The 22127-nt window shown below is 35.4% G+C and overlaps 1 protein-coding gene across 6 annotated transcripts in view; it reads left to right on the top strand.

Moving 5' to 3' along the window:
* LRRC49 (leucine rich repeat containing 49) overlaps positions 1–22127 on the top strand; it is a 232375-nt gene that overhangs the window by 7974 nt on the left and 202274 nt on the right. For 2 of the 6 annotated variants that reach the window (XM_077123899.1, XM_077123904.1), the window contains exons 3-8: positions 281–368; positions 2842–2883; positions 4590–4787; positions 5115–5217; positions 8546–8749; positions 20033–20099. In XM_077123899.1, the coding sequence (XP_076980014.1) occupies positions 281–368; positions 2842–2883; positions 4590–4787; positions 5115–5217; positions 8546–8749; positions 20033–20099 (702 nt within the window). Of the gene's footprint in view, positions 1–280; positions 382–2841; positions 2884–4589; positions 4788–5114; positions 5218–8545; positions 8750–20032; positions 20100–22127 lie in introns of all 6 variants that reach the window. The other 4 variants (XM_077123901.1, XM_077123900.1, XM_077123902.1 and 1 more) reach the window with 4 other exon arrangements.

Below are 22127 nucleotides of genomic sequence, written 5' to 3'. Positions count from 1 at the left end.
TAAGCAGTTACTCCCCATCTCCCTACCCCCGTCCCTCTCCAGCCTGTGGTAACATGAATGTGTTTCCTGTCTGTATGGATTTGCCTATTCTAGATATTTCATATAAACGAATCATACCATATGTGGCATTTTGTGACTGCCTTCTTTCATTTAGTGTAATGTTTTCAAGGCTCATCCATGTGTAGCACATAGCAGTTATTGTACAATATTTTATAATTATCTTCATTACTTATAACTGAGTTCTTCTCCAAATATTTTTTTCTTAAATATTGTTTTTCAGGTTGAATTCCGGCTAAATAAAGAAACATCATCATTCCCTGGTCGACTCTTACAACATGACCTTGAAAGAAACTACTCAAGTAGGCAAGGTATTGTTAATAGGTAGAGATCAGAATCTTCTTTGATTAATATTAATTGTTTATTAATGTTAAATAACTAGATCTAAATAAGCTTGAATTTAAAATGAAATGGTTCATTGATTACCAAAGTGTTTTGGGGACATCTGACCCATTGTTCAAATCAGAATTGGTTTTATATATACAGCAAAGTAGATTATTTTCAATATTGAGAAAGCTATTGTTATTTTAGTTTGGGGTGGGCTAGAAACTAGAAAATAGGAAAAATAATATTCCAAGTACTCTGTGATAACTAGCAAAAATGGTTAATTAGTGAGGAGAAGAATATTTGAACACACATCTTTAAGATATAAGGAATCAATGGAAAGAAAAGTTAGGAGTGGAATAGAAGCATTTTCTCGCCCTTTCTCTGCATATGATTATAGATACTTAAACTTTAGTATATATCCCCTGGGATCTTATTAGAAATGCAGATTCTTAGTGCTCCCCTCCTCATTCCCCATTCTGATTTCAAAGGTCTTGGGTGGGACTGGGAAATGTGCATTTTAATAATGCCTCCAGTGATTCTGATAGATGTAGTTTGTGGACCACTCTTTGACAAATACTGCCTTATATGATCCCATTATACTTCTGAAAAATATTAAGGGGAAATTTCCTTTAGCACATTTGAATCTTAATTGGTTGCTAACAACTCTTAACTAGTCTGTAATGTGTTAGCACTAAGTACTTTAGAATCCTTATAAGTAGTATCTCCTTGCCTTCTAGGAGAAGAGTAATTAATATAGATTTTCTAGATTATTCATCTCATTAATGTATAAACTTATGGTGGTTTTGAATATTGATTAGTTTTCTCTTTTTGTTTTGTTACTTCTGGACCTTCCTCTTGGGCACATCTAATCTGACCAATCTTTTCTCTTACATAAATCCTACATCTTTGACTTGGGAAAGTGCTGAGCATGGCATCAGCCTAACTGCCATTTTACAATGCAGAAAGCATGTGTCTGTCTTTCTTTGGTATAGGTCAATAAACATTTTTTGAGGCTGTACTATGTGCCAGATACAGTATTAGGTACAGAGTTACAATGTGGCCCTGAAAATGCTCTGTGAGGGTTTCTGTTGTCTGCACTGTTAATTATTGTCAGATTTCTGATAGTATCTTGAACTTTTTTTTTTTTTGAAATGAAAAACCAAACTAAAGCACCTTTACCCAGCCTCTTTTTAGTAGGTAGTTGATATATAGATTTGTGGATGGCTCATCAGGTAAATTTAAGTGATAAAGTTTTACTAGCTATTTCTTAATGAGGAAATAGTATGGAGGGATTTGATATTCTGTACTGAAATGTAGAGACGAATAAAATCCTATATGTAAATAATGACCCATAAATACATATTTACTCTTGAGGGAAAAATAAACCTAATTAGTTTTTTTCCCAAAGATTTTATTCAAAGTCAGTCTCCATGAGGGCTGCTTGTTTGCTAGATCTTAAACATGCAATCAGTTGTTAGCAAAAGGTGTCTTCTCCATGGGTCCATGTAGTTTCATGTTAAGGAGGCCACACAACTTATATCTTTTTTTTTTTTTTGTACTTCCATTCTACCTCTTAGGGTGAAAACTTTGGAAAAGTTAGTCATATCTTAATCAGGAAAGGCTTGGAGACTTCTAGCTAATTAACTGAATTCTGATACTCAATTATTGTCCTTAACTTCATCCCAATTCTTATTTTCCAAAATTAATCAAATATATGTGATAGCCTGTTAGCATACAGTAACCAATGTTACTCTGACATAAAAGTAGAGAAGTACAATGTTTTAATTAGACGGCTTATTCTAAAATGTGTGATTTTTTTTTTGAGATATTGAGAATTAACTTCCATATCCTTGACATTTTGTAAGAGCCAGACTACTGTGTAGTAAAATCTCAGTTAACCAGACTTCAATCAATTAAATCCCTTAATTAAGAGTTTTAAAATGTTTGTGTAGAGTTGAAGAGGCAGTGCTTGGCTCTTAAGTTCATGATACATCACTGGGAAATCTAGAATCAGGATTTTGGTTACCAAACAATCTCAAAGATAAGGCAAAGCTGAACACACATGTATGGCAGTGTACTATTCCATTCACCATCCAATCATTGCATCTACCCACCTACCAGCCCATCTTTCCATCCACCTGCCTGTCCATCAATCCATCCATCTGTCCATCCCTCCACCCACTTATTCATCAACCCATCAATCTATCCCTTTATGGTACAGTAGAATGAACATTCTTACTGAATGTTGACTCTTGGAAATCCTATTTAGGAAAGAATTCACTCAGCATTCTTATACTAAAATGCAATAATTTCTGATTATATTTTTAACAGAAATAACATAAAATAGATTTCTATTGAACTCTTAATAAACTAAAAAATTAATTGATTTATTGTTTGCCTACTGGATTTAGCTTCTATTAAGAAATACAGAGTGTAAAATGAAATTTATCTCTCTAGGAGCTTATAAATTTAATTGGGAAGACAAAGGCTACATATCTGGTAAGTTAAATAGTGATATAAGAAATAAACATAACATAGGAAATGTTTCAATTAAAATGTTGCCACATAGTAGTATGGTTTATGTGTGGGATGTCTCCTCTTGCCACATATTCTGTCTCACTCTCAATCATTTAAAAGTTCTTGTTTGTGGATTTTAAGGTCTTTCTATTTAATCATTCTTGTCTCTTGTAAATATGTTGATAGTGATAGTAAATGGATCATGCTGATAGGTATTATGCCTTCTGTGTGTAATAGTAGCTGAAAAATGGTAGGATAATTTCGGCCCGTGCCCCCCCCCAAAAAAAAAATTCAACAAATACTGCTGCAATAATGGGATAGTCACATGGAAAAAAAATGAAATGTGGCCCCCACTACACAGCATACAAAAGAAAACGTTAGGATAAAATTCCTTATTCACTGAGTATTAATGAAATTTACCCTTTGATTATTGCTTCTGAATCCCAAGACTTATAAAATTTAAATCTGCCTCTTAAATTGAGGATTTACTTGAAATTTAAAAATGAATTCAAAATATTTAATTCTGCTGCTAACATAAATAATCTAGGCTGTCTATAATTTGGAGTTTTTTCTGTATCATCTTTAGTTGACCACTTTGCTTCAGTTAATCCTGAGACTGTCTTTTATCTGTTTGTTTAACCATCTGACTTTTGATTTCTAAATCAATTTACTAAGTCATAGTTGTTTGGGTATCTTGCTATCAGCTGATCATGTCACAGACCAGGTCATTGGTAAACAGGATGTCTGTTCTAGACCTGTCTACTCAAGAATTTCATTTTTAGTTGTCTTGATATGTCATGATATTCAGAGAAGTAGGCTGTGAGCACTGATTATTTTGCTGAAAAAGTTAGGTGGGAGATGGTTTGGTTTATGCCTTGCAGCTAGTAAACACCATAGTTTTACAGTTCTTAATATGATCTTATGTGGAACTTGATTTAAATTATTATACTGTCTAATGGCCTCCAAAGTGTATGTTAGTTTCCTAGATTTGGCTTTCATCTTTTCACCTTGTCAATTTAAGCAGCAGAATTTTGTGGTAACCTTAGGTTCTGTTTTATTGCTTATATGTCTCTTCAAGCATTTCAACATCAGTTGCTGCTTTCAGAAGATTTTTCTCTATATAGCAGAGGAAAATGCAGTAGATTTCCTCTGGTATTCAAAACATTACCTTTGACCATTACTCAAATCTTATGTCATTTCTGGAACATCTCAGCATCTCTTCTTGGTCATTCTACATTCTTCTATTTCTTCAGAATGTATATAATATCCACCTCCCCCCAAAAAAACCCTTCTGTAACCATCTTCATTAAGTGAAAAATAAACAGAAACACTTATATGAAGATCTATAAATAAGTATTCTTCTTTTATTCTACATTTTTGCATGTTCTATTCACTTTATTAGTTTGACATGTATTTATATGCATACTAGATTGGAAGCTCCTTCATCTAACCAATAGCCCACAAACCTGATAAGAGTATCATATACCTTCTGGACACTAACTACAATGTGCTAGACTAATTGGCATCCATATCACTTTGTAATATACTCTACTAACAGTAGCTAAACATACAAAGAAAAAGTGAACATACAAGGTTTATATCTGCTATCCCAAACTACCTTCTGTGTATTTCCTGTAACAAAGTCATGTATTGTCTAGCTTTGTGATAAACTTTTTAATATTTTGAAGGAGATGGAAGAGTAATAAGTCCTTCGCCTCGTAATAAATCAGCATGCATCTCATCCACAACAAATGTGACAGAACTATGTGGGCTGGAAATGAAAACTACCACGAGCTCCTTATCAGCATTTGGAGATTCTTCTATTCAGACACCTTCAAAGCCCAGAATCCGGCAGGGCTGTCATAGTGCTGGCCCAAATGTATCTGGTAATAAGGGACTACCTTCTCAGTTATAAGAAAGTTAACATTTTATTTTAGGAATTAAGATTATAAAGGGTAAAGAGCATACTAGAGTAGTTCTGTACTTTCAAACAATCTATAAAGCAAAGGAAAATTTATATGGCATACACATAGGTTTGAGGAGGAGAGAAACAAACTCAAATTTAGTGATTAATTTCAACTCTGGAGAGCTATAGAAACTGTACTTTCTTGAAAAGAAATTTGGAAGTGCCACTGTTGTCCAAATAAAAAACTCTAATTTCAAGATTTTTTAGATTTGTCTTAATCAAGTAATTTGTGTATCATTTTCAATAGGTGATCATATTAATTTGGTGAGCTCATCAATGCCATCATTTCCCATTCTCCAACGTTCTTCTGAAGAGAAAATTCTTTACTCAGACAGATTGACCCTAGAAAGGTGAGGACAATTTTTATTTAATTAATTTACTTATTTGACTAGGTAATACAGAGACATGGTAAAGGATTTGAAAAGTGTGAACTCTTTTTCTGTTTCCTAGCCACCTGGTTCTCCAACCTAGATATAGTCATTATTACCATTTTTTGTATCCTTCCAGAGGTGTGGTGAGGAATTTAATGATATGAGATTTTTTAATATGCTCAAAAAGAGTACTATAGCAATTCTAAAATATGACATTGTTGAAGATATATTTTAGGATAGAAAAAACTTTAAAATATAGTATTTACATAAGCTTACCAGACCTTATCCAGTGTAGTCTTCTGTTACTTCGATGGCTTTATTTCCTTTTACTCTCTCTTTTATGTTTTAGCTATACTTGCCTCCTTGCTGTTCCTTAAATACACCAAGTTTACTGATACCTCAGGGCTTTCACAAATGCTATTCCCCCTTCCTGGGGTGCTGTTCCATCAGATATCTGTAGGCTCACTCCTTTACCTCCTTCAGATCTTTACTCAAATGCCATCCTCCTAGGCATGACTTTCCCTGGCCATTCTCTCCAAAAGATCAATGCTTCCACCCTGACAGACCCCAATCCCCACATTTGCTTTATTTTTCTCCTTAACACTTGTTACCCTTTAATATATTAAATACTTGACTTGTCATGTTTACGATCTGTTTCCTTCCACTATACTATAAGCTCCACAAATATAGGGATTTTTGTTCCATTCAGTATCTCCAGCACCTAGAACAGAATAGACTGTTAACAAAAATCTGCTGAATGAATGAATATATTTAGCACATAATCTCCACCTTTACATCTAGGAAAGTATCAGCGATAGAATGGTGGATGAAGGATTCCAAGCCCCATCCTAGTGGTATAACCATCACTAGCAGAGAAAATATCTCTATTGTACATACCTCCAGTTAAGAAGTGTATACCTAACAGCTACTTGTCATGGACCATCTTTGTAGTTGGGAGAAAGCTCTTTGGAGGATATTAACATATTATTTCATAGCCAAAGTAACACTTGAAGGCAGGATGTCTCATGGCAGTGTTGCAGTATTATTTTGTTTCAGAAATTCAAATGTTAATCTAATGTTTATAACTTTCATGATATTAGTTTGAGGGATTTTGTGGTAATTTTGAACTCAGTGGTTAAAAGTCCACGCAAGAATAGTACCTTAGCCTTCCATTTCAATAGGAGCTAGTATTTGTAAGACTGATGTAACAAGGGAGGAATATCGGTTTTAGCTTGGGATGACTCAAGTAATTTTGAAGATGGGCTCTTGGGGTGGAGAAGCAAACTTCAATCAGGTAAAGACTTACTTTACTGACTCAACTTCAAAGGCTGGTTGTGAGATAAAATGACAGGATCACAAAGCTGTCAAAGCTTGGGCAGAATTTGATCAATATCAGATGTTCAGTCAAGAGAGTTAGATTAGCAGCAAGCAAGTCAGGCATCATTATTCAAGAGCCAGTGCATGACAGCTAGTGATTTTTGAAGGCAGCTCTGCTATGCTGTGCAGCTACTTAGTTGGAATACTGAAGGGCCAAGAGTAGAACCTAGCCTTATAGGAAATACTTGGAAAAACTAGGCTCTGACTATTCTGGGAGCAAGGGTAGTCCTGGAGTACAGGAAGGCAGCCTACTAGTATAAACAAGGAAATACAGAGGCGAAAGCATACCCCGATAGATAAGTCTGTGATGGGATGGGAGGTATAGCAACTCAAGGCATAATGAACTCCCCTTGAGAGCACTGGGCTGCTGTTCATTTGTTTACTTGTTTTGGTGAGTGATAGGAACTTGTGGGGTTAAGGGTTGTATTTGTATTAAGTGAGACAGATTTTGGAATTTAGCCGCTGGATTTATAATCCGAGAAAGCAACTTTATTTCAAGCTACAAAATCTTATGTGAAGGGGGCAGGTCAGAAGTTATTTACCTTCCTGACTCAGTAATGACTGACTCAAGACTTAGATAAGATAGAAGTTGAGGATATCAGAAAGTTTAACTGAGAAATAGAGAAAGACTGAAGCAGGAAAAATGAGACAACGTAAGGTTTAACTAAGCTAATGCACAAATATAAATTTTAAACCAGAATACATATAATTTGTGAATTTATAATTTATAAACGGAAGTACCACCTGTGGTAGTATAATTTAATGCATGAAATGAATTATAAATTCTTAATGCCAATGAAAAGAATTATGCTGTCTTCTAATATTTTTACTTTCTTCTGTTTTAAACCAATTTCTTCAGGGTATTTATTTTTAAACATTATATCTTGGTCAGCCACTAATATTTAATTATTTTCTTCTGTTAATCATTCTTTTCTCTCTGGGATTCTGATCACTTTGATAGTTTTACTTATGCCTATAACACTGATTTTTTTTTTAAAGGTTATATTAACTTGATTGTTAAAAGGAAACATTTTTAATAAGCCTCCCTATTTAAGTTGTTTGTATTATGATCAATATAGCCTTATTGTCTTTGAAGACATCTTTGAAACTCTCAGAGCTGAATTGCTCAGCTTCTCCTGTCTGGTCATATTATTATACTCTTTGAATCCTTAAAGGGCCCTGTACATATTTACCTCACATGTAATATATTACAATTTTTTGGATAAAAGAAGCTTACCTGTTTTAAATACAGTTAAAGGCACATATTATTAAGGTTTCATCTTCCCTGCAGTACTCTAAATATCTGCAAAGTTGAAAGTAAGTGTTGAACATATAAACTTATACTTAAAATTTACTGAGAAAATGTTCAGAAAGAATACCTTACTGAATGGATTTCAGGATAAAATTGTTCTCATTAACGTGCAGCATAAATGGTTAAAGTTTTTGTTCTAAATTATTATCCAGCTCAAGAGTCTGTGATTCTATGGAGATTCTTTTATATGGTTTTTGCTCTGATGCGTTAGTTGTGTGGGCATTCTTCACATCAGTGGGTTGGTGCCAAAGGGATTTTTCTGATTATGTGACATGGTTCTTTCTGCCTTCTGAACCATTATCACAGATGGTGATTGAATTGAGTGTTTTCTGGTGTCAAGTTAGCTTTATGTGAAATAACTGATTTTAGAGGCTTTTATATAATAAGATCCTAGACTTAGTTTTAATAATTACCCTTCTAAAAGTCCTAGAGGTTTTTATATGGATGACTTATAATTACATATAGGCTGCTTGGATCAAGGAACTGGAAGTAGTAGGACTCATCTTTTTCTTTTTAGAGTGTGGGAGCATGAAAATACTTATAATTTATACTTATAATATTTGTAAGAGGAGGCTGGCTGCCAAATCAGAACCTTAAAACTTTAAAATTTTTTTCTAGACAGAAGCTGACTGTATGTCCTGTCATTGATGGAGAAGAACACCTTCGCTTGTTGAACTTTCAACACAATTTTATAACCCGGATCCAAAATATGTCTAATCTGCAGAGGCTAATATTCTTGGATTTATACGATAATCAGATTGAAGAAATTAGTGGGCTTTCTACTCTGAGATCCCTCCGTGTCCTTCTGTTGGGGAAGAACAGGTAATCTTTGTAGAACATCTTTGTTTATAGCCTAATATTATGCATAGGACTGCTGTTGAGTCCAGTTGGTAGCTCAAAATTGGATAATGCTTAGGAAACTAACACAATAAAATTTTTGAAAGATTATTTAAATGAATTAAGGTTCTGTTATAGTTTGTTTAATGAGATTGAATCTGATCATTAGTCAAGCCAAATAACATTTATTGAGCATGTGTTTTTTGGTTTCATGGCTTTCCAAAAACCACATCTTATATGGAAGTAAAGTACATACTGGGCCTTAGCTTTATGTTTTCTTTGATCATATTTTAAGCATTTGTATTCACTTTAGGCTTATATGTTTCACTTGTGATTCTTCTTAGCACTTGACTGAGGGTAACACTTGATACTTTGTGATTAATTGTCAAAGTGACTGATACTTAATCAGATGGTAGTTTCAGTATGTATGTAATATTACATCCTGTAAGAATTTCTCCGAGTCCTCCTTTAATGCTCTGTTATATAGTGCAGCCATACCAATCCTGACTCATTTTCTTGAGATTTTTCACAACTTTTTTCTTCGTTACATTTTACTGAATAGCTTTGGCAATGTCTACAAAGAAGGACTGTTTAACAAAATCCAAAAATTATTTTTACATTATTAAAAGATGAAATTTGGATATGGCATTATATCCAGTTTAGTTCCCCCACCCACCTCTTTTTTTATCTTAATGCAATTTTATTGATATATATTACATATTCACATACTATGTAATCATCCAAAATGTACAGTCAGTGGTTCACAGTATCATCATATAACTGTGCATTTATCACCACTATCAACTATTTTTGTGTGTGTGTGAAAAATAACATATATACATAAAAGCAATAAATTTCAAAGCACACTGCAACAATTAGTTGTAGAACATATTTCAGTTTGGTATGGGCTACAAATCCACAATTTCATGTTTTTACTATTTCTACTCCAAGACACTGGAGACTAAAAGAAATATCAGTCTAATGATTCGGCGATCATACCTTCTCCGTATAACTACACTGTCTCCTTTGATCTTTCTCCCACTCTTTAGGGGTATTTGGGCTATGCCGATTCTAACTTTTTCATGTTGGAAGGGGCTGTTGATAATATGAGATAGGGGATAGACCTAGGTGATGTCCTGGAGATGTTGTCTCCTCTGGGTTTCAGGACTTATCTGTCTAGGAACCCATTTGGAGGTTGCAGGTTTCTGGAAAATAATCCTTCTGCATGGGACCTTTGTAGAATCTCATAAATAACACCCTAGGTGTTCTCTAGGGTTGGCAGAAATTGTTTGGGTTGGGGATTGGCAAACTAGGATAGGTAGCAATGTCTAACTGAAGTTTGTGTAAGAGTAGACTCCAGAATAGCCTCTCAACTCTATTTGAATTCTTTCAGCCACTGATACCTTGTTTGTTACACTTCTTTTCTTCTTTTTGGTCAGAATGGCATTGTTGATCCCACGGGCCAGGTTCATCCCTGGCAGTCATATGTCATATTCCCAGGGACCCTGGATGTCATGTCCTGTATTGGGTGGAGGGTAATAATTTCACTTGCAGAGTTGGGCTTAGAGAAAGGAGGTCACATCTGAGCAACAAAAGAGGTCCTCTGTAAGTAACTCTTAGGCGTCCTATAGGTAACCTAAACTTCTCTGCTACAGACATAAACTTCAGAAGAGCAAGTGTCAAGATCAAGGGTTTGACCTACTGATTTGGGTGTCCCTAATGTTTGACACAGTACCAGGAGTTTCCCCAGTGGTAAAGTTTAATAGTTCCATATTTTGTCTCCCATATGTCAAGAGACTTTGCCAATGCTTTTTTTTTTTAAATTTTTATTAATAAAACCAATCAACATACAATATGAACATTCTTTTTTATCACACAGTTGTATATTTATCATTATCATTTCTTAGAACATTTGCATCAATTCAGAAAAAGAATAAAAAGAAAACAGAAAAAAAATTCATGCGTACCATACTCCTTACCCCTCCCTTTCGTTGATCACTAGCATTTCAATCTACTAAATTTATTTTAACATTTATTCCTCCTATTATTTATTTATTTTTAATCCATATGTTTTACTCCTCAGTCCATAAGGTAGATAAAAGAAGCATCAGACACAAGTTTTTCACAATCACACAGTCACATTGTGAAAGCTATATCATTATACAATCATCTTCAAGAAACATGGCTACTGGAACACAGCTCTACATTTTCAGGCAGTTCCCTCCAGCCTCTCTGTTACAAGTGATATCTATTTAATGCGTAAGAATAACCGCCAGGATAACCTCTCGACTCTGTTTGGAATTTCTCAGCCATTGGCACTTTATTTTGTCTCATTTTTTTCTCAGTCCTTTGGTGCTGAGTCCCAGCACATTCTAGGATTTCTGACCCACGTTGCCAGGAAGGTCCACACCCCTGGTAGTCTTGTCCCACGTAGAGAGGAGGAGGGCAGTGAGTTTGCTTGTTGTGTTGGCTGAGAGAGAGAGTTTGCCAATGGTTTTTGATTATCTGTTTAATATACTCTGGGATGTATCCAGGCATTAATTAAGATATACAAGATTACAGGCCCTCATTCCTATTCTGGGCTCCCTGTATTTGGATTGTTTAAATGGTCTATTCAGACAGGTTGAGTTAGATTATGTGCTACAGAAAATTTAGGTTCTGGACAAAATAAACCTTTCTTCCTTTGGTCTCATAAAGTACGTGAAGTTCTAAAAAGTAGACGATGTCTTTCTTACCCCTATGTTTTGAATTAACTTAATCACAACCTGATCAGTTTCATTCTTATCTCTAAATACGAGGCTATACATACATCACATAGCCTCTCAAAATCCAGAAATAACAGTTACCACTCTAGACTATATGTGACTGCTATAAAATCTTACAATCTAGTACTCAATTTTCTTATAAGTATTTTCTAACTGAGACCATACCATATTTGATCTTTTGTTTCTGGCTTATTTTGCCTCACCAGATGTCCCACAGGTTCATTCACTCCACCCACCTCTTTTTTTTTTTCAGAAAAATAATTTTTTAATGAAAAATAAAAATACAAAATAGCAATAAAGGTTTTTTTAAAAACTTTTTTATTGTGTAGTATAACATATATACAAAGCAAAGAAATAAAAAATCAATAGTTTTCAAAACACTCTTCAACAAGTAGTTATAGGACAGATCCCAGAGTTTGTCATGGGATGCCATATGATCCTCTCAGATTTTTCCTTCTAGCTGCTCCAGAATATCGGAGGCTAGAGGCTTAAATATTTTTTTATCAACACAATTGACTTTTTTTTGGTGAAAAATAACATGTATACAAAAAAGCAATAAATTTCAAAGTACAGCACCACAATTAGTTGTAGAACATATTTCAGAATAAATATTTTTTATCAACACAATTGACTTTTTTTCTTTCTTTTTTGTGAAAATAGCACATATATAAAAAAGCAATAAATTTCAAAGTACAGCACCACAATTAGTTGTAGAACATATTTCAGAATGTGACATGGGTTACAATTCCACAATTTTAGGTTTTTACTTCTAACTGCTCTAAGTTACTGGAGACTATAAAAGACATTAATTTAATAATTCAGCAATCACATTTCATTAGTTAAGGCCTATCTTCTCCGTCTAACTCCAACATCACCTTTGATCTTCCTGTCCCTCTCTTTAGGGGTGTCTGGGCTATGACCATTCTAACTTTTTCATGTTGGAAGGGTCTGTCACTAATTTGGGGTAGGGAGATGGGACCATCTGATGCTCTGAAGAGACTGGGCCCTCTAGGTTTCAGGACTTATCTGGTCCAGGGACCCATCTGGAGTTTGTAGGTTTCTGGAAAGTTACTCTAGTGCCTGGAACCCTCATGGAATCTTATATATTGCCTAGGTGTTCTTTAGGATTGGCTGGAATGGTCCTGGTTGTGGGGTGGCAGGTTATAATAGGTAGTAAGGTCTGCCTGAAGCTTGTATAACTCTCTCTGCTACTGATACTTTATTAATTACACTTCTTTTCCCCATTTTGGTCAGGATGTAATTGTTGATCCCATGGTGCCAGGTCTGAATTCATCCTTGGGAGTCCTCTCCCACTTCACCAGGGAAACTTTCACCCCGGATGTCATGTCCCACGTAGGGGCGAAGGCAGTGATTTCACTTGCCGAGTTGGGCACTTTTACCCCTTTTGGTCAGGATGAAATTGTTGATCCCAAGGTGCTAGGGCCGGATTCATCCCTGGGAGTCCTCTCCCTTATTGCCAGGGAGACTTTCACCTCTGGATGTCATGTCCCACGTAGGGGGAAGGGCAATGATTTCACTTGCAGAGTGGGGCTTAGAGAGAGTGAGGCCACATCTGAGCAACAACAGAGGTCCTCCAGAAGTAACTAAGGCATACCTATAGGTAGGCTAAGCTTCTCTGCTACCTACATAAGCTTCACAAGAGCAAGCCTCAAGATCAAGGACTTGGCCTACTGATTTGGATGTCCCTCATGTTTGACACGGTATCAGGGGATTCCCTGATGGTAAAGTTTAATAAACTTAATAAAATTTAATGAACTTAAAGTTTAATATTTTTTCTCCCATCCCTCAAGGGACTTTACCAATACTTTTTGATTATCTGCTTAATATACTCTAGGATGTATCCAGGCATTACATTAAGCTATACAGGATTAAAGGACCTCTTTCTATTCTGGGTTCCCTGTGTTTTCAGTTGTTCAAATGAGCTATATAGAAAGGTTGAGTTAGATTATATGCTACAGAAAATTTCACTTCCAGGCCAAATAAACCTTTCTTCCCTTGGTCTCAAAGAATATGTGTGGTTCTAAAGTATAGACGTTGTCTTCCTTACCCCTGTGTTCTGAATTACTTTAACCCCAACCTGATTGCCTTCATTCTTATCTGTAAATATCAGGTTATATATATATATAAACAGACTCTTGAAATCCAAAAATAATAATTACCACTCTGCACTAAATATGTCAGCTATGAAAGCTTACAATCTAGGCCCCTGTTTTCTTATAAGCATTTTCTAAATGAGAACATACCATTGTTGTTCTTTTGTTTCTGACTTATTTTACCTCACCAAATGTCCCACATGTTCATTCACATCATTGCTTGCCTCATGACTTCGTTCCTCTTTTGTAGCAGCACAACATTTGTTCCTAAATATATACCATTGTTCACCAATCACTTCTTAGTCAGTGCATCTTTCAGCTACCTGCATTCATTAGGGATCATGTATAGTGCCCAAAGTCCATAGTCCATCAACATTCTCAGTTTTAGATAATTTCATTGTTCCCAAGAGAAAGAAAACCAATAAACACACCCTCGCCAAATAGGCAATGTAAACCTCCTCTTAAGTCTTGTCCCTCCCCCCATTATTTACCTCTGCTGTTGCTGTGGTAGTGCTGATGTTTTTCTTTTAAACATAGCCCATAGCATGCAATAGCAGTTTTCCCCTGTATCCTGGATTTAAAGACTCTTTGTACACGAATCATACCTTTGAAATAGTTTTTGCAAGAACAAATTTATATTTGTAGTGTTAATCAGCAGGACATGTAGGTCTATACAACACCTTTCAATCTTGCTCATCTTCAGTATGGTAATATTACTTATAGATCCACTAGAGAACCACCTTCATTTCTATCTATTCTCTTACATTGAAGTTCAACTTCATTGACTAACCATTAACCCATCTCTAGCTTCTATGTATCTCTAAGTCCCATATATTGTGCATTAAAAGGTTCTGATTTTACCTTTTCCATGGTCATAAAAGTGGAATCATATAGTATCTATCCTTTTGTGTCTGGCTTATTTCACCATTATGTCCTCAAGGCTCATCCATCTTGTCATGCCACTCACCTCTTTTATCTGTTTTCCTATAGCATAGGTCTTGGATTACCTCATGATTCTCATTACTCATTGATAAGATATTTTTTCCAAGGCCCAGAGTTTTAGGCTCTTGTCTGTTGTCTGTAGTTTCTCTGAAAATTTCCATCAGTATGGTTGATCACCTGGAATTAATTCAAGTATTAAACTACAAACACTGTGGTGGTATGAAGAAATGTGGAGGAATTTGGAAGTACGAGAGCATGCAGTAATCCCAGAGGTGAGGTCTGTCCCTTTTTACAGATTAAAAAATGGGCCTGGATGGGTAAAGTGACTTCTGTATGATTAGATACATACAAACTATACAGTAGGTGCACCAGTGGTTCTCTGAGTAAACAGTGTGCCAGTTTGAATGATTTATGTACCCCAGAAAAGCCATGTTTTAATCCTAATTCGATCTTGTAAGGGCAGCCTGATCTCCTAATGTTGATTCAATACTGTAGGTAGAAACTTTTGATTGGATTGTCTCCAAGGAGATGTGACACACCCAGTTGTGGGTATGATCTTTTGATTAGATGGAAATGTGATCCCACCTATTCTGGGTGTGTCTTGATTAGTTTACTGGAGTTCTTCAAGAGAGGAAACATTTTGGAGAGAGTCAGAAATGACAGAGCAGACAGAAGCTTCAGAACAGAGCTGACATAGATGCTGACACTTTGAGATCAGAGACACAAATGCTTGTAGATACTTGGAGCCCAGCAGATGTTGCCATGAGATGTTAAGCAAACCAGAAACTGGAGAGAGCCAAGGGAATCCAAGCGATTGAAAGCCAGCTCCAGAGAAGCGAAGTGAGGAACCCCCACAGGAAAGAGGCTGAAAGCAATGGAGCCCAGGAGTAAGGGACCAGCAGATGCCATCCATGTGACTACCCAGATGATAGATGAGTTCCTGACACATCTTAATCTTAAATTAAGGTATTTTTACCAGGATGCCTTAGTTTGGACATTTTCATAGGCTTAGAACTGTAAACTTGTAACTTATTAAATTCCCCCTTTTAAAAGCCTTTTAAAGTTCTGGTATATGGCATTCCTGCAGTTTGCAAACAAACACAACAGAGAAGTTAACTTTTTATACATTTTAAGGGATTCTCTTCTAGATGTTCCCTGTTCTCTCTCCTCAGAGGTTTCTTTATTAGTCCTGAGTTATTGATTTGTTTATCTAGCTTACATCTATTCTTTAGTACCATTGCTTTAATGCTCACCTTTTGGTCCATGAGTGAATAAAATATTTTCCAGTGATATTTTTAATCTTCTCAGGTTTTAAACCATATCTAAGAGTTGCTCCTGGTTCCTGCAATCTTAAATCATTTCTTCATCTGCTCTCTCTTCCTACTTCTACTTTTTAGCCTCTCTGGCTTCTCAGAAATAACCTTTTGATTTTTAATAATTTTGTGTCTGGAAACCACCAATATGTCTGACCTTCTATTGTTATTTAAGGTCTCTTTGCTCTTCTAACTGCAAGGGACCTAATAGCCCTTCTTCTACTATGTCCTTGTCATAGTGCTATAACAAAAATGCAATATAATCTCTTCTTCTTTGTACTCTTCCATCTTTGTATGTGGTGTGTGTGTGTGTGTGTGTGTGTGTGTGTGTGTGTGTGTGTCATTTTTTAACTTTATTTTTCACATAAAGAAAATAGCTGTTAACAATTCATCCTGAACCATATTACTAGGATACGATATCTTTCACCAACTGTATAAGGTGTCTCAAGAGAAGATCAGGCAGAGGAATAAAACTTTTGTCTGTTTTCCCCTCTGTTTTTGTTACTAGCTGGCTTTTTGAAAGATTTAAGTGATAGACAAGCTAGTGTTATATGCCCAGTTTTAGATGAAGGGTATTGAAGGATTCCACTGAGTCTGAAAGGATATCAGTGGTTTGGATGAATGAGATAGGGGTGTTCAAGGCTAGAATGCTGTCTAGAAGAGCACATTCTGCCAGTATGATGGCGTTGATTAGAAGGATGAGGGCATAAGGGAGAAAGGAAGAAACTACATCTAAACTGTGGTGATACATGGTGGATGTACAGTCAATGTTTTTATAAATTAAATTAGATTGAATTGTTTTATGGTAATGTAGTTCTGAATTTGGCAATGATGTAGAATGGCTCAGGATGAGTAGAGATATAAATTAGTGAAATTAAAACTTGCAATAGGTTTACAGGGTGATTAGCATATAAATGAAATTTCAAGGGATAACTCTGTTTCTGGGAACATGTAGGAAGGTGGAAAGGATTTTTTGAGGCAATGAACAATGACACAGAAATAAATAGTGAGGAACACTTTAATCCTTACTTTGTCATTATCTGAATAATGGTATTAGAAGAAAGCGGGATTCCTGCAGGACCCTCAGAAGAGGTGCCCACAGCTCTGGAACTACTCAGGCCATAGCATTCACATTGCACTTGTGAGATCCTCTGTAAGATGATTCAAGTGATATCCCCTGCTTCCTGGAGCCCTGTAACAGGGAACCATTTTGGAAAAAGCTTCAGAGGAGACAGAGCTCACACAGCTAGAGATCTTTGAAGATGAAGAAAGAAAATGGCCCTAGGGAAGCTCTTTGAAATAAGAAGCTATAGACCCCAGCAGATGCCAACCATGTGCCTTCCCAGCTGACAGAGGTGTTCCAGACCCATGGGCCTTCTTTGAATCAAGAAATCCTTCCAGATGAAATACCTACCAGAATTAAAAAATATATACTTTAATTATGATACTGTCATTGCCATTAGTCCTAAGAAGGAAACAGACCTTCCTGAAGAAATGGGTGAATCAAGGCAATGAGAGTAAAATGTGAGCCTGGAAGTCACCACACATAAGTTAAAGAAGTGGTCAATGATGATAACAGAAAGATACAGGAACATCTTCAAGGTACGCCCAGTAACCAACCAAATCAAGGATATTAAGACCATCGAAATAGCTAACAATAGTAATAGGAATGTTTGCAGTCACACTGATATACGTAAATAATAAATAAGAGAAAAGGGCACGCTCTGTCTTACAATAGAATGCTCATTAACTAATGCAAAGGCATGACTGAGTTAGAAAATAATATTTTGTGTACATTATGGTAATAATCATCTCAGTCAAGCATTATCAATGCATTCTAAAACTAGTGGGGGGAATTTGAGAAGAAACAGGGTATTTAGATAGTCTCAAATATGTCCATGAAAAATACTTATCTTAACAAAAATGAAAAGATAACTCCATGAAGAAGCCTGGCAGACTACATTTTAGCCAAAGGATCAAGTTACCACCACTGGTAGTAGGACAAAATGGACACTAGGCACCCCCACCCCACCCCCAATATGATATACAAGGAAGAACTTTGCATCCTGGCAGTGATGTTCCTGACAAAGATGCATGCATCTGTCTAATCACATGGAAACATTAGAGAAACCCGCACTGAGGCACATCCCTCACAAGTGCCTCACTTCCTCAAAATCAAGGAAAGGCAGAAACCTTTCCTGATTGAAAGATTCTAAAGAGACATGACAACTAAATGCAATGTCCCATTGTGAGCTGAGTGCTTCTGTTGTAAAGGCTGTAACTGGGACAATTGGTGAAACTTGAATGGAGGTGAAACCTGAATGAATGATAGTGATGTATCTGTGTTAACTTTTTTTCTTTAAATTTAATGGGCGATTTTTTTTTTAATGTAGCAAAGTGTCCTTGATTTGAGGGACAAACTAACATTTGGCATATGTTATCAGTTTTGCAACTTGCTTAGAAAGTTCAGAAGAAAGCGTTCAGAAAAAATAGGTGAAGAGAGATTGGGAGATTGTGAAGATTTGGAGCTATATATACCAGCAAATATCATATTATGAGCTAATCCATTCCTTATGAGTGTAGACCTGTTGTAGATGGGACCTATTGATAGGTTATTTCAGTTGAGGCATGCTTCAAGTGGTCACCAGATTGCCTATTGATGCCTTGATTTGGATATTTTCACAGCCTCAGAACTATAAGCTTGTAAACTAATGAATTCCGTTGCTAAAAGCCACCCATTTCTGGTATATTGTCCTCAAATTTAGCAAACTAATACATAAAGAAAAGACTAAAACGTTAACTTTTTTACCCTTATATGACAACAAGGCATAATGAAATCTTTATTAATTTCTCAGTAAGTTGAAGATTATTTCAAAATAAAAAGTAAAAAACAGTGAAAAAAAGAAAGTGTGATGTATAGGACAGAAAATAATAAAAGGCAAGTGTTTGTTTTGTTTTGTTTTATTTTGTTAGAGGAGTCTAGTTGGAGGCACTTGGAATGAGAGATTTGAACAGGTAGAGTAGGTATTGATGATAGAAATGAGGGCAACAGATGGTTAGGCCTTAACAGTTAAGATATATAAGAGGAGCATTTTAGAGATAAAAATTCTGTATTTTAACATTTTTTAGCAAACTTCTAGTTTCTCACAAGATAGCAAATCAAATGTTCCAAGTAAATATGAAATATTTCAGAAACTGAATAGGTCCAGTAGAAAACATTTAGGTGGTTTCTAATTTGTCTCTGTTATAAATAATCCTGTTATGAATACCTTGTACATAAAAATCATCCATTTAATATTTCCTTCATTTGTTAAGTACATATTTATTACGCGCCTACTCAGTGCCAGGCAGTATTATGGGTGCTGGGGATATAGTAGAGAATATATTAAACTTTCTGCCCTCTGAAAAAAGTCCACATTTTGGTTTAGGGAGAGATCATGAAAAGGTAAACACATACAGAATACACCTTTAGGAAATAATAAATGCTGTTGAGTCAGTTAAAGCAGGGTAAAGAGAAAGTAATGGGGGCAGGAAGGAAGAGCTATTTTATGTAGGGTCATCTGGAAAGGCTTCTCTGAGAAGACATTTGAGCTGAGAGACCTGAATAATGTGAGGGTGTGAACAATATGAAAATCTGGGAGAACATTAAGGAAGAAGGAACATCAAGAGTAAACACTCCAAGGCAAAAATGAATTTGTCAAGAGGTGAGAGACACAGCGAAAAAGCTCTGTGGCTGGAGCAGAGTGAGTAAGTGAGCCAGTGGTAGGTGATAAGGCTAGAGAAAGAGTCAACAGCTAGATGGTTTTTAATGCCTCATAAGCCCAGGTAAGGTATTTGGATTGTATTCTTAGGTGAAGGGAATAATTTTAAATAAATGTTTTATCCTGACCTTAGAAGTAGAATTACTGTTTTTCAAATGTAGGCTTTTATGCTATCTTTGGTAAACTCCCCCACCCATTCCCACCCCTATGTGGGCTTATATCCTAGAATTTTAATTGAATCAATGGGCAATATGGTGTATTTAAAAAATAGATATAAAATGAGCATAAATTAAAATGAGTAATACCTTAGCATATTGTGATGCACAGATAGATGTATAATCTGTATTTCTACTCTACTTATTCTGATTTTCAGAATTAAGAAGATCTCAAACCTGGAGAATCTAAAAAGCTTAGACGTTTTAGACCTTCATGGAAACCAGGTACTGCAGTCTTTTCTTAATTTTTTGGAAAAAAAATTTCAGAAAATTTGATATTATAAAAGTTTTAAGCCCTGGGCAGTGCAAAGATAACTCAGTGGCAGAATTCTCACCTGCCATGCAGGAGACTCAGGTTTGATTCCTAGTGTCTACCCATGTAAAAAAAAAAAGTTTTAAGCCTCAGCAGTAAATGACAGCTAAAACTTATTAAATCATTTGGAATCCTTATACTTATTGACAATTTTGTTTCTTATTTGGTCTTTTACTAGTTTAATTTTAAAATGTACATTACCTAACCCCAGAATTAGAATATTACTAGTTACTTTTTCTACTTAGGTATTCTTCCTTTATTCTATCTGTCTACTTCTTAGCCACAGATTACTAGTATTTGGAGTTCATATTTTAATCATTCTTTTGTTGTTTTTTAGTTGGTTTTATCATATATACGTGTGTCTAAATAATATATTGTGCAGCATTATTCTTTTAATTTTTTAAAAAGGTATTGTATATATATTGTCATCTAGTGTTTGTTTTTTGAACACAATATTATGTTAGTAAGATTCACTTAATCAAGTAGCTGCAATTTATTCGTTTTCACTATTCTATGTTTCATCGTATGACTGAACCAGAACTTTTTTTTCTCCAGTTTCTTCGTGATGGACATTTGGTTTATTTTCTTTCTCTTTCTTTCTTTTTTTTGGCTATTATTGATTGTACTACTAAGAACATTCTTGTGCATGTCTCCTGTCTTCTGTTTTGAATAGTTCATATTTTCTCTAGAGTATTTAGGAGCTAAATTGATGGTTCATAGTATATTCAAATGTTTAACTTTAAAAGATAATGAATGTCAAATTGTTTTCCAAAGTGGTTGTACCAGTTTATATTCCCATCAGTAAGACAAAATAAATTCTATTGATTTACAGCCTCTTCAACATTTGGTATTGTCAGGCTTCTTACTTTTTGTCAGTTGAATTGGTATAAAGTAATATCTCCTAGAGGTTTTGATTTATTTTCCCTAATTACTATCGTGAGGTTGAGCATCTTTTAATATGTTTATTAGACATAAGTTTCTCCTCTGAAATTCCTGATTATGGCTTTTCCCATTTTTCTAATAGATTATTTATCTTTTCCTTAATTTGTGAAATTCTTTATATATTTTTGATACTAATATCCTTTGTTGCTTATTCATGTTATAAATCTCTTCTCTCAGGATATAACATGACTTCTTGCTTTCATTATGGTGTCTTTTGATACTGAATTTTGTGAGCGTGTTTGCTTAAAAAACTGTTCATTACTCTGAGGACAGAGAGCTTCAGCTATACTGCCATCCACCTCTGTCATATATAAAAGTTTTATATGTGGGGGTTTGTTTTTGGACTCCCTGTTCTGTTCAGTCAGTCAATATGTCTATCCCTATATGTGCCTGTCTTAATTTCTACATCTCATTTGTTATATTCCCTTCCTTATTCTCTGTCAAAAGTGTCTTGGCTGTTTTATAGACCTTTTCTTTTCCATCTAACTTTTAATCTTTTAAATATGAAATCTTTATATATAAATAGAAACATAATACCAGGAAGGACTCATAGAGAAGGTAAAGCCTCTCCCGAGATGGTAAGCCTGCTTTCAGGGGTGATCTAGGAGTCCCTGCCTGTTGAGGTATCAGATCTGCTATTGCTGCTTGCAAACTTCATTTGCTTTCTCACAGGTATTAAACCCAAAAATTTTGGCCAAATGCTAATGAAATTCATAAAAACCTTCGTAGAACTGGATAGAACACATTTCTGTGTTCTAATCTAGTCCCAGTCCTATTGTATGTGTCTTTATGTGTAAGTGCATGTAGTGGGAGGTGTGTTGGTAGCCTGGCAATTGTCCAGCTCTGCAGGGTAGTTGGTGTCAGTTTGTTAGAGGGGAAATTACCCAGTTATACATTGGAGGAGGGAGAAGGGAAATTGTCAGCAAAAGTAATGAGCAAAGCAGTGAGACTTAAAACATCATGGTAAGTACATTTTACAGCTGGAAAATATAGCACAT

The sequence above is a fragment of the Tamandua tetradactyla genome, chromosome 12, assembly GCF_023851605.1.
Source record: "Tamandua tetradactyla isolate mTamTet1 chromosome 12, mTamTet1.pri, whole genome shotgun sequence".
Lineage (NCBI taxonomy): Eukaryota > Metazoa > Chordata > Mammalia > Pilosa > Myrmecophagidae > Tamandua > Tamandua tetradactyla.
This window is presented reverse-complemented; position numbering and strand designations above follow the sequence as displayed.